A 14141-nucleotide genomic window follows, 5' to 3' on the forward strand; every position below is an offset into this window, starting at 1 on the left:
AAAGACCGTAAAAGTAGAAAGACGTATTAAAAACGCGAAAATACTGCCAAAATACCGAGCGACCCTACCTCTGCTTGGAGAGTACGTGTATACCAGATGTTCAGTGTCTGTATCAAGTCTGCCAAGACGGACTCATTTCCGTCAACAAGACGATTCGGCCGCAGGGTTATCTCCAGATTTACCTAATCGTTTCCTGATAAACCTTAAAATTCCGCTTCTTTAATCACGGTAATGATCCCGTCTCGTCTGGCCGGGGTCCCAGTAGAGGCGCCGCGCCCTCCCACTCTTTCCTGCAATTAGCAAAAATGTAAGCTTCAAAGTTTCAATGGGAGCGCATACAGGGGTGCCAGAGTCACTGAGTATACAGTGCAACTTTACGGAATAGAGTGCAATTTTACGGAATAGAGTGCAATTTTACGGAATACAGTGCAATTTTACTAGTAATTGCACTGTATTCCGTAAAATTGCTCTGTATACTAATACGATCGCACTGTATTCCGTAAAAGTTTACGACAGTCGTATACTTTATACTAATACGATTGCACTGTATTCCGTAAAATGGCTCAGTATTGCACTGTGCAGTGTTCCGTAGAATTGCACTATATTCCGTAAAATTGCACTATATACCGTAAAATTGCACTGCATACTCTGGCACCCCTGGCATACCTTTAGTCTGAGCAAAGAACTTCAAGTTCATATCTGAGACCTTTAATGTAAAATATGCACAGTAGATACTTGCATTCACAAAAACGGGACCGAGCCGTCTGGAAAACGATCTACTTTAATATTATACACATTATATGAGATCGTTCTTCAGTGTTTTATTCGTCAATTGTACAATTTGTCAATGGGATCATATGCATGCATGCCATACCAAACGTCACACTTTTTAAAGTTACTATACATAACTCTATAAGTTACCGTTCAAATAGACTACAAGTAAACTTTGGGGTCAAATGTAACATTGGAGGGAAAAAATTACAGATTTTGAAAAAGGTCTAAAAATGTTCGATAAAAAAATCATTTCCACGATATGTCTCAGCTACCATCGATGCCATCAGTGTAAAATAGCGTTGACATATTCCCATAACAACCGTATGCATTGTATGACACTTCCAGAATTAGTTATAACTAATTATAATAAATTAATAAAAAAAGTAATTAATTATATAATATATTATAATAAAAATAATTATATAATATATTATATAATTAATTATAATAAAATCAAAATGTGTGTAATATTTAGCTTCATACCATTTTTCTTTTATCATTATATGAAATTCCTGTAGATATTAACTATTATGCAAAAGATATCCTTTAGCTCGCGAAGCAGATGTACAGCGACCCGGATCTCCCCTCCCTTTTCCGATTCCTCATCCCGCGGTGTCCCCAGTACGAAGGACGAAAACGACAAAATTTGTGCTCAACGAAGGAATTGAATTCAACAGAGAAGGGACTAATTTCAACAGAGAATGAGCTAAATTCAACAGCGAAGGGGCTGTGCTCAGCGAACGTCCTGTGCTCAGCGAACGCACTGTGCTCAGCGAAGGGGCTGTGCTCAGCGAACGTACTGTGCTCAGCGAAGGCGCTGTGCTCAGCGAAGGGGCTGTGTTCAGCGAACGCACTGTGCTCAGCGAAGGGGCTGTGTTCAGCGAATGCGCCGTGTTCAACGAAGGGGCTGAGCTCAGCGAAGGACCTGTGCTCGGTGCACCGTGGAGGCGCTGTGCTTTAGCGAAGGGACTGTGCTCTGAGTGTTGATGCCCTAACATCCCTAATTGTAGAAGATATCGCACAATTTTTTTTCCTTGTCCAATCAGGCCCGACAGTCCTACAATTTATCCGACAGTCCTGCAATTTATGCAACAACCGGATTCAAAATAACAATCATGAACTTTCAACTTCAAGATGATTGTTATAAAATAGAGGAATGAATGACGACCTTTATTGGGCATTTCGCCACCCTTAGTATAGGTCACAACAAATCAAGACAAGACGAACAGATACATATACACAGTCTATTTGTATTTGTAAATCTTGGAGAGTGTTTTGGTTTATTACGGCCCCACGCACTATGAATGATACATACAGTGCAGTACTCTCCAAGCAGAGGTTTGGGTTTGGGGTTATTTTTTGTTCGTTTTTAATTTTAGCCTTTTTTTATCGGGGTTTCTTTTTTGCACTGGAATTTCTTTTCACCCAAAAAGAACCTCGTTAAAAAGCCTACAAACACGCAAATAACCCAAAACCCAAACCTCTGCTTGGAGAGTAACAGTGTAGCCCTTCTGGCTTCTCCCAGCTGGCTTCTCCTAACTGTTTTACTGGCTCCTTGGAGCTAGCTCTTACGCTTTATACATGGATCACGTCACTTCAGAAAAAGTACCGCATTCCAAAATGATATAGCTTGGCTTAGATCGGTTATCCGCATTTGTAAATTTTGGATGATAGGGTTTACGGCCCCACTAACTATGAACAAAAGGACACTGTACAGAATGTATAATGTACTTGCTGTGAATAATACACACAGTGCAAACCTTTCGACCTCTTGTTTTAGTTGACTGTACTAAAGTGTTTTGAAGGTGACGCGAGCCATGTGTTTGTAGTCATCCTGCGTGGGATCGCCCAAACCATTGTACTAAACAGAGACCATGGTCTCGTGCTTTTCATGGTGCTTCGGTCTGATACATTCCTTTGTACAAGGGGGTTGTTTTCTTACGACACAAGACCATCTTTTACCTTTGCTACAATGAAACACCAACCAAAGAAGATTCTTACCAGACACGTACGCTGCCAACACTGGAATTTACTATTATATATAATATTAGTAAACTTTTTACGAGTTTTTTATTTATTCAATATGCTGTTATCTGATTGTCAATGAACCGCTATTGTTCTCATGCTGAGACTCGTGCGGAATGCAGGAAATCGCACCTCTGTGCCAATCGTCCCTAAGCGGTTGACAAAGGTCATTAGGTGATTTCGAGCTTTGGATTAGGGTGGGTCTTTTGACAACCAAGGACTTGTGACAACTTTTACGCTTTTATACGGAATTGAATTTTCTAGAAACACAATCACTAAAGTCATCTTGATACAAATTACAAGATGTCAAACAGCTTTCCTACGCCAAACGCCATGGAGAGCACACGACAAGTTTGGGATATCCCACGTAGTATGAATACAAACACATGGTTCGCGTCACCTTCAAAAACACTTAATAAGTATAGTACAGTCAATGCGTGTAAAACAGCTCTATAAGCTAGAGTGGCTGCACTGTATGTATCAATCACAGTGAGTGGGGCCGTAAAACCAAAACACTATCATCCAAGATTTACAAATGCGGATAACGGATCTAAGCCAAGCTATATCATTCTGGAATGCGGTACTTTTTTTGAAGTGACGTGATCCATGTATATGTTTTCATAGTGCGTAGAGCTAGCTCCAAGGAGCCAGTAAAACAGTTAGGAGAAGCCAGAAGGGCTGCACTGTTACTCCCCAAGCAGAGGTTTGGGTTTTGGGTTATTTTGCGTGTTTGTAGGCTTTTTAACGAGGTTCTTTTTGGGTGAAAAGAAATTCCAGTGCAAAAAAGAAACCCCGATAAAAAAAGGCTAAAATTAAAAACGAACAAAAATAACCCCAAACCCAAACCTCTGCTTGGAGAGTACTGCACTGTATGTATCATTCATAGTGCGTGGGGCCGTAATAAACCAAAACACTCTCCAAGATTTACAAATACAAATAGACTGTGTATATGTATCTGTTCGTCTTGTCTTGATTTGTTGTGACATATACTATAAGGGTGGCGAAATGCCCAATAAAGGTCGTCATTCATTCCTCTATTTTATAACAATCATCTTGAAGTTGAAAGTTCATGATTGTTATTTTGAATCCGGTTGTTGCATAAATTGCAGGACTGTCGGATAAATTGTAGGACTGTCGGGCCTGATTGGACAAGGAAAAAAAAATTGTGCGATATCTTCTACAATTAGGGATGTTAGGGCATCAACACTCAGAGCACAGTCCCTTCGCTAAAGCACAGCGCCTCCACGGTGCACCGAGCACAGGTCCTTCGCTGAGCTCAGCCCCTTCGCTGAGCACAGCGCCTTCGCTGAGCACAGTGCGTTCGCTGAGCACAGCTCCTTCGTTGAACACGGCGCATTCGCTGAACACAGCCCTTCGCTGAGCACAGTGCGTTCGCTGAACACAGCCCCTTCGCTGAGCACAGCGCCTTCGCTGAACACAGCGCCTTCGCTGAGCACAGCCCCTTCGCTGAGCACAGTGCGTTCGCTGAGCACAGGACGTTCGCTGAGCACAGCCCCTTCGCTGTTGAATTTAGCTCATTCTCTGTTGAAATTAGTCCCTTCTCTGTTGAATTCAATTCCTTCGTTGAGCACAAATTTTGTCGTTTTCGTCCTTCGTACCCCAGGCGTCGGTGCCCTAATCAATCCTGCTTGACAGCCGGCCCCCCGACGGTCGTACCCCGGAGCAGCTGACACTACCAGCCGCCTCACACCGCTCCAAACGCCGCGCAGGACTTGGCACCTACTCACACATAAGCACACTTTTTTATAAGGCTCCTCCGTGACCGGTCTCTCCACTCAACCCATCGCCCTCACCCTCGCAGTGTGGCCGGTCCACAGGCGAAGTGAACCAAGCACAGGTACGAGTTTTTATCCCTTGACTTGGGGGAAGCCGTTTTTTTGACGAGCAGTCACTCCACAAACCGTTGTTTGTTTTTCTATGTTGATGTTGGGTCTCCCATGGAGAGTTCGCTGCAAACTTTGCTTGTCCATTTTTTTTCGCTCTCTCTCTCTCTGACTTGGCGCCCGTTCTCTTTCTTCCCAGCCATAACAGAACGACAAAATGCTCCCCACACTCGCCATCGTCCTCGTGGCTCTGGTCTGCTCGAGCGTCGGCAGAGTTACCGGTAAGTGGCCACATGAACTTGGGTCTGTGGGGCGTTTTATAAGGGCACCGGGGAACTAGCACTGAACTGGACGGTTCTGAAATTTGCCTTCCTCTGCCCGCGCTCTATATCTTGTGGTTCATTTTGGTGAAATATGTGCTAACCACAGAACCATAACTGGGTAAGTGTTGCAAATGATGCAGAAAACGATCTAGATGTGCAACGTTTCCCACTTTCTTCTGTTTGGATAATTTTTCTCCACAAGTCGTCTTGTCTAGACGTATCAGCGGGTACGCAGAGCCCGTACCTGGCGATTTGGGCCAAACTGTAGCCCTGTGCGACGAACCGGCTCTTCTCTAGCTCTCACGGAAAGAAGAAAGAATTCTTTTCTCCGCGTTTAGCCTAGGTAAACTCCCCAAGGACATCAGTCCTTCAGCACGGTGCCTCCTGTGGAGTATTTCCCCAATGTTCACATAGACCAGTCGCACACAAGTTACGTACACTGTGGGCAATTTCAACGTTAAAGGACACTTTTAAGCTAGAGTACAGTAGAATAGTGCTACATGTGGGCCGATTCGTTTGATTGAAATATTGGTCTGCTTTACAGTGAAGTTTGAGTAGAGAGAGATAGAAGAAGCCGTGTGTGCTTCCGGAGCTTCAATCCCTACGTTTACTTCGGTGATACTAGTTTCCAGGCCTTTTTGTCTATTGATCTTTCCAAAGCTCGTCTCTTGTCTGGTTGCCAAATGGGAAAAGGACGGAATTGTATCCTATAAACAACCTTGAACCCTTCCCATCTGTAAACTTCTTCATGCTGGTAAAATTAAAACGGGCTTAAACCCGACTGCCCTGCCAGGCAGGCCAGCCCGCCGCGGGCGACGACAGAATCGCGGTGACCTCAAGATGACATTCACCCTGGCCGTAGTCCATCAGCTAAAGAACGGTGTAGCCTGGGCTCCAGTCTATCGCGGTTGGGGCGGGTTCTCCTCGGCGGGGCAGCGGAAGCTCTTCCCCGCCCGACTCAGCTAGGTTCCCCGGGAGGTACTTCAATTTGCCTCACCGCGTACTAAACTCGAACACCAGGGGGCCTGTTGAGCTGGACGGGTGAAAACTATCAGAGCCCCGAAGACAGCCTACGCCAACCACGATAGACTGGATACCAGGCTAAGAACGATGCAGAACGGTCTATTTGAGGAGGTAGTGGGGGTGACGTAGTACAGTAGCCACATCTGGACATCTGGGATGGTCTCGCGTCACGAGCCGGTAGCCTCGGTTTGGAAAACCGCTTAATATGCCACCGCGGCTCGCGGCACTGGCACGAGCGGCGGTTCTATAATGCCGTCAAACCAAGATGGCGTCGACCACCCGCGGGATTTTTTCCTGCTATTGACAGGCTGTAGACTGTCAGTACATGGATTATCCCCGCTACTGACTGCATTGCTGTACATAGCAAGAATATTTAGTTATGGAATCATAGAAACAAAACAATAAATGCCTGTATCACAAGGCCCTGGTCTCCATACACGAGTTGGGCTAAAAAGACCACCTGAGATAACATTAACGGAAGGGGTCCTTAGTGCCTAGTCGGGCTGGAGTCCAAAGTCCGGCATAGTTAAGTCATAATGGAAACTGCCACGAGAGGATGAAATTCAAAATGCTGTCTGACCCTGTCTATTTGGCCCTGGTCTCTATACCAGTTGGGCAAACAAGACCATCTGAGTTTAATATGTTTTACGGGAGGGGTCCTTAGTCGGGCTGGAGTCCAAAGTCCGTCATAATGGAAAACTGCCACGAGAGGCGGAAATTCAAAATGCTGTCTCTTTTCGAGGGCAAGGACTTTTAGAATAAAACCTTTTGGTTTTCTCAACTCCACAGTACCCGTACTGTTATATTTGATACCAATATTAACACCAGTGTGCTTAATTAACCCAAAGAGCCACGCCTCCAATGTCTTATAATGTGGAACTGCCACGAGAGGCGGACATTCAAAACGCTGTCTCTTTTCAAGGAGAAAGACTTTTAGAATACAACTTTTTTGCTTTACCAACTCCACAGTACCCGTACTGTTATATGTGATACCAATATTAACACCAGTGTGCTTAATTAACCCAAAGAGCCACGCCTCCAATGTCTTATAATGGAAACTGCCACGAGAGGCGGAAATTACAAATGCTGTCTCTTTTCAAGGAGAAAGACTTTTAGAATACAACTTTTTGGCTTTCTCCTTTCTACGGTACCCGCACTGTTATATCTGATACCCATCGTAACACCAGTGTGTTTAATTAACCCAAAGAGCCACGTGCACGCCCCAAATGTCTCATAATGGGAACTGCCACGAGAGGCGGAAGTTCTAAACGCTGTCTCTTTTCGACGAGGAAGGCTTTAAGAGTAGAACTCTTTACCAACTCCACAGTACCCGTACTGTTATATTTGATACCCATATTAACACCAGTGTGCTTAATTAACCCAAAGAGCCACGCCCCTAATGCCTTATAAAAAAAAACGCCACGAGGGGCGGAAATTCAAAATGCTGTCTCTTTTCGACGAGAAAAACTTCTAGAATAGAACTTGACTCCGACATCTACGCAGTACCCACAGTTTCATCTGATGTGTATCTTACCACCAGTGTGCTTAATCAACTCGGTGACCCCACAGTGCGGTGACCCCAAGCAAAGTTTTATGTCCCCCATCTCTTTAATGTGACATTCCAATTTCCGGTGGCACGAGCGGCGGTGCCACGAGCCGCGGTGCCACGAGCGGCGGTTCTCTCGGCTCGAGCTCATCCCTACTCCATCTGGAAACAGTTGTGTTGTGGGGGGAGCTCACCTCCTGTCCTCTAATCTGTGACTTGTGACCTCTGAAAGTCCAGAGGCAGGTTCGAACAAAGCGATCTGGAACGACCACGGCCGTCTCAGAACATGTAAAATGTCCCCACGAACGAGGGGGAGTGCGTAGAACTCATTTCTGGAGTTAAACTGAACTATATATATGACAGACGTTTAAAGCTTCAGGTGGTGGATAAGATTTTGGAAGCCTTCCATAAAATCCATAAAAGTAGCTCGCGGTGCTAAAGTTTTAGAGAGCCATTAGCCTTTGGAGACTTGTGATTTATCTCTCCATCTAGTAGGCTGCTAGACCAAGGAACACATAAACCCCTCCTCCACCATAACGTATGATTGTCGTAGGAATCATAATGTAAATATGCAATGATAAAAATCTCTGCCTAAACGCCTTTGACACACAGAAGGAAATTCGAGGCTCTGGTTTCAGACATCTGCGCCCAAGTTTGACAGTGATAAAAAGATTCTTCGCTGTTGCCTGGCATTTGCGAGAAATCGCGTGAATCACGGGGTGACTTCGGGGCCAGGAGAACACAGACTCACCGCGATCAGACGTGCCAGAGCCCGCTTTAATTGGCCCCCGAAAAGGCGTAATTCTCCTAGGGAGGGACAAAGTTTCATGGGAACTGAAACTCGACTTCCCCTGTGGATGTGAGGTCCTACACAGCCTATGACAGCTCCTGTCGCCCTGGGTCACTGCTCTGCCTTGAAACCATTTATTTTCTGGTCTTAAAGGCATCCAATGCAATATTTCAGGGCGGCAAACCCGTCAATTTTCTGGCCATTCCTTCAATGTAGTAAATTTGATCAACCCTATCCCATAGCATATTGATATCTGACGGAAAACTGTTGCTTGTTTTGTATCGTAGGCTGGTTCTAGCTATTTATGGGTGGTACCCCTAAAATAAAGGGACTCATCACATGGTTTGTTTTGGGGCTATCTCAAACGCTTGAAGTATGAAATGATGACGAAAGTGTGCTAAGAAACTGCAGTTAATGTCAATGTCATATTTTTTGTTTTGTTTCCCTGAAATTGCATTGGATGCATTTAATGACACGATTTACGATCTGTAAAGTTGTAAATCAAAATACAGTCTGTAGTGAAGGCAATGAAACCAGGTACTATTTGATTATATATGAACCCAAATTAGCAGATACTAGATCTAGTAATAAATCATAAAATACTGGTTATCTGAAATCATACAAAATCAGTTGTGCATAGTGAATAACCAACGTAACAAGGAACGTTTCACAAAAATAAAACTACTTTTTTTTTCAAAACTTTTTTATTCGCACGCGCGCATCGATTTTGGGGTTCCCAGAGGATGTCATCCATAACATCAAATCAACATGGCCTAATAGACAAACACTTCTAAAAAAACATTGTCCAGGCTATTACGAAATTCCAGGTCAATGTATCAAGAGTCCATTACCGGTAGTGAATGACACCATTCCTACATCCGATATGACCGTTGATTAAACTGGACCGCTATAGCTGGAGGCCACCCACGTCTAGTCGCTGTAGACTTTTAGTTTCAGGTTTGCATGTGGTCACTGAATGACGACCTTTCTTGCTAATCTTGCACATTTTTGCCACACTGAGCTATAAATTGCAGGTCACAACAAAACATAATGAACAGAAACAGATACAGTTAACTGAGGATACAAATTGAAACTATCATTTACTAGTTCTCCTCGCTTTTCAGTTATAGTAGAGGTAAAAGAACAGGTATGTTTTTCGATGGAAGGTTTGTCTAGTTGCATTAGGAACGTTATTAACATATGGTGTACGTGTAATGTATGCCATCAAGGACAATGGTACATTTGTTGGACTCTGCCTTGCCTCATAGCTAGGCGTAGGCCAAAAAGTATGATAATTTCTAAATGAGCAGCAGTAACGTCTTCATCTGTTTTGTAGCTTTGCAGCACTGCCAGCACATCCTCTGTCAATTCCTGAACAATATCAATCCAAGATATTCTGAGAAAGACGGAAGGCGAACGACGGTACTACTGGCCCTCTAGGCCACAGCAAGTAAATTTTATAGATGACATCCTCCGCAGACTCAAAATCTAAAGCGAGCGGGCGAAAACAGACATGTTTGCCCAATTTCGGCATGGTTACCACTGTCAGAAGGCAACAAAATTTGCTTGGTTTTTTTTCCAATTTTTTCAAATTGGACGCCCGAGTTACCATTTCCGCCCGGAGAAATAGCCTATTTGCCAGACCCCCGTTCGACACAGCACTCCCTTCGGTTGGGGGAAGCCACAAGGCCCGATCCCAGCACCTGGGGGTCTAATTTACCTCTCGAGACAGAGTCTATCTAAGGGCAGGTCTATCCAAGGGCGTTCTGAAGCTCCTTGGTCTGTCGTAAAATTTTCGGAGCCAGCCTGCCCCTGGCAACAGTCTGGCACCCAGGCTACCACAGGTTTGGTAATCAGGCTGGCCCGCTGTCTTCGGCATGTGCCGGAAGTGCCCTGCCGTTTCCTCAGGTTTAGCGGGACTCGGGGTTACCCTAGGTCGGCGCCAAGGTCATGACCTTGTTTCCTGGTTACCCACAACTCCTCAGGAGAAAGGAAATACATCAGCTGGACTGAAATATATAGAAGACTATTTCAGGTCCATAGCACACATGATGTGAGGAAATAACGTTGTTTCATTGCCTTTTAACCTTCTTGTCGAATGTAATAATATTACATTCGACAAGAAGGTTATGTTTTCGTCTCCCCCCTCTCTCTATGTGTGTGAGTGTGTGTGTGTGTGTGTGTGTGTGTGTGTGTGTGTGTGTGTGTGTGTGTGTGTGTGTGTGTGTGTGTGTGTGTGTGTGTGTGTGTGTGTGCGTGAATAACTCGAGAAGGCAAAGATGAATCATTATCATATTTGACATGCGGGTAGGGTTTGGTAACTTGGAGGAAGAAACGAATAGATTTTGGGCGCCCTAGCGACTTTCCTCGGAACTCTAATTATTTCATTGTTCCCTTGCCTTATTTTAGTTAACTATGATCTCTCTATTAAGTCTTCATTCAAGGCCAGCTACCTTTTTCAATGTCATTAACTTAACATTATGAAATGCCATCTTACAACTTGCGATGAGTGGGGTCGTGTGGCGTAGCGGCAGAGTGCGCGACTCGGAACTAAGAGTCCCGGGTTCGAGTTCTGACATGCCACCGATCTTGTGCCCTTGGGAAAGGCACTTTACACGACTTTCCTCACTTAGCTCAGGTGAAAATGAGTACTGTCCTGCCATGTATTTGTCCCCTGTGTTGGTGGCGGCATTAATATAAGTTGAAAAAACTTGAGTGTGCCGTCACCACGTCTGGTGATTACATGTTGGAATAAAAAAAAACTTGCGATCTTAACTTTCTTGTTGACAGAAATCGACTTGCTGGACACGCTGCCCCAAAAGCACGGATCTCTGCCGAATGGAGTGACGGTGACCAAGGGTTTTGCTCCGGACGTTGGATATGCTTACAGCTTCGACGGAACCCGCGTGCCAAGGTACCGTGCACGATCCTTAGGCCATGTTGATTTGATTATATGGATGAGGCACGCGCATGAATCTTCGTCCGTTTCCAAAAAAAAAACAGTTTTCGACCATACTGTAAATCGTACAAAGCAGCTACAAAATGAGCAAATACATGCCATAAATTGAAAAAAAAAGATCGGAAAACGATACTAATATCGCAGAATGCCAAAATCAATTCCAAAGGAAAAGAACAAAATGTGAAGAAATGAAAATGAAAAGTCTATTATCTGCCATACCATGCATACTCTGTATGTTTCGTCATTTGATCAACCTTCATGATCACGTAGATTTCATAATGAAGGCAACTTTTGTTTTGTTGAATTTTCTTTACTCGCGCGCTCGCATCAATTTTGGGGTTCCCAGAGGATGTCATCCATATAGTCAAAGCAACATGGCCTTACTCAATTCTTTCAACAGTGCCAGGTGTAAAGTGCTTACAAAAAATCAGTTGTCACAAATCGCGTTTTTTTTAATATGATTAAAATGTCCCTCTATTTCAATAAACCACCTGTTGCATTTGTGCCTTCCGGCCATTGTATTGCTAGTTAATATCTTTGAAAACCCCTTTTTCTCTTGAAAATGTTGGTCCAGGCTGGAGACTTTTGGACTAGAGGGAACAGTTAGGGTCTAGATTTCCCTACTTTAGTCAAGTTTTGTTCCATACTCCTGGGCATAATAACAGACCTGAGTGATGAGGTCCGCCAGGAGCGGATGAATACATGAGAAAAATCAGGTCAAAAGTAGGTTTTTTTTTACTGTTGTCAGCTGTTGTTGGAGTTTGAGCTGGTCAACCACCTATTTTCTTTGTATATTTGGGAGGCAGACCCTTGTGGCTCTCTGTTGCAGAGGAATCGTTGAGATTGAAATGTGGGATAGTACTTTTATCAGTCCTTGTTTCAGTGTATTTAACTATAGCCTTCGATGGCCAAACCTAATAGTGGTATCTGCCCTTCCCTGCAGCTTGGTAGCAAACCGGACGTACTTCACCCAGCTCATGAGGGGCGTGGATACCGGAAATGACGTCTTCGTCATGGCCAATGTCAAGATGGCCCCGAAAACTACCGGCGTGCTTTTCGGCGTGTACGCCGTGGAAGGTCACAGACAGTACTTAGACGTCGTCTTAAATGGCAAGACAAATAAAGGTAAGGGAAGCTCAATAGACGTCTCATATACAAGTTATGTTTAAAGTTAAAACTTTTGATGCAACACAAAGAATTGTTCTCACCTGGAGCTTTCGACCAGTCACTCTGGTCTTCCTCAGTAGACTGACCCAGTGAGGCTTGTCACGTGACAAGTCTCACTGGGTCAGTCTACTGAGGAGGACCAGAGTGGCTGGCCGAAAGCTCTTGATGAGAACAATTCTCTGTGTGGGTTTTGAGAGGTTAACAGGGTTGTAGTACTTTGTGACTTCCTTATCTCCTTATGAGACGGCAATCCTTGCCCATTGTCACGACTTCAAAGTCTTCTCTTCAGGTTAGACCCTATCGACTGAAACGTGTTGATAAGGACTCCAAATTGCGTAAGTGTACGGTTGTCTGGGGTAATTGTAGACATGAAGGCATCGCTCGCCGCCGGATACAAGAACCACATGTGGACTGATTGGCTGATTAACTTGACGGTCATCTTCAGCAGGTGCCAGTGTGCACTGTGGAAGGAAATTCAAACGTTCTGTTGGACAGGCAACTGTATACAGTGGGGTATTGCGCAAAGAGGATGATGCCTGACACACGTACAATACAGTACATGTCAGCGTACAAGGGGCGCTACTGTAAAATTTCCTTGGGAGCAGAGCATGTTAGCCATGGACCCGAGGAGCTGGTCCGTGTAGGCCTTCCATCCAGGCTTAGTAGTTGGATCAAACCTTACGAAACAGACGAATTGATGAAGTCTAGTCTTCTATAGCTATCTCCCATCCATTGCAGCCGTACCTTGTGTAGTCTGTACCAGCCTCTTTTGCAGCCTGAATATTAATAATTCGGCCTAGCGCCTAAAACGGGATATTATGTGTAATTGTAATGGCCAAGGGAGTTAGCCGGCCATAGAACTTTACAACTAGAAGGTGCAATGTGCCTCCGTGGCCAGAAACCTGACCAATAATATCCCTCTTTAGGCTGATTTCTACTATTTAGTCAGCCTGCAAATCATGGGGAATCTAGTGGAGACTACCCTGTGTGCCAAGACGGTGTGAGAAAAAGGGGTAGATAGTTGCACAACGTTATTGAACTACCCGTGTCTGATCAGTACCGACGGGCGGAGGCTGAGCCCACGTCTGTCCGCCTGTCAGCGGAATTGGTTCCGGTCTGTAGAGCCTGCCAGTTGGCAGGGAGCTTTTAAATTTGGTGGATGTGTTTCGTCTAGATGACATTGGCAGTTGCTGTACCTCTACCTATACATTAGTTCGGGGGTGGTTTGTGGTCAAAACCAAGTTTAGGAGACTCCCTGTCTAAAGCGCAGATTGTGATACACAAATAAGGAGTAAACAAACTTCGATCTTTCTCGGCGCGGCCAGGACACGTTTTACCACTACGGAGGCAAATCACTCTTTCTTCCTCAATACTCCATCTCTCAGGAGGAAGTTCCACGCTGAAAGCTTCCTTCCTGGAACTACACCCCTATGGAACAGGCTTCCTTGTGAATGATCCCCAAACGTAACAAAAAGTTATGGGTACAATCATAAACTTTACAAGTTTTCAAGTCCAAGTAAAACAAACATCTGCCTTTACAGTCCCTTATAATATAATAACCCCAAATAAAACGTGATTGGTTCGTATGAACCTCGATCCTTGTGAAAATTGAAGTAAATAAAAAGGAAAACGTCATTTTTCTATGATATTAGTTCTTAATTCAGGTCAAGTGTATCCAAGGACATTCTAC

At 44.4% G+C, this 14141-nt stretch overlaps 1 protein-coding gene across 1 annotated transcript in view; it reads left to right on the forward strand.

Moving 5' to 3' along the window:
- Positions 1-4460: 4460 nt before the first annotated feature.
- Positions 4461-14141, forward strand: part of LOC109464385 (thrombospondin-3-like) — a gene marked incomplete at its 3' end in the record, with an annotated part of 16122 nt that continues 6441 nt past the window's right edge. The window contains exons 1-4 of the mRNA XM_019761333.1: positions 4461-4657; positions 4843-4924; positions 11116-11239; positions 12228-12409. Of these exons, the coding sequence (XP_019616892.1) occupies positions 4861-4924; positions 11116-11239; positions 12228-12409 (370 nt within the window). The remainder of the gene's footprint in view (positions 4658-4842; positions 4925-11115; positions 11240-12227; positions 12410-14141) is intronic.

This window comes from Branchiostoma belcheri, unplaced genomic scaffold, assembly GCF_001625305.1.
Source record: "Branchiostoma belcheri isolate BF01 breed outbred unplaced genomic scaffold, Haploidv18h27 scaffold138, whole genome shotgun sequence".
Taxonomy (NCBI): Eukaryota; Metazoa; Chordata; class Leptocardii; order Amphioxiformes; family Branchiostomatidae; genus Branchiostoma; species Branchiostoma belcheri.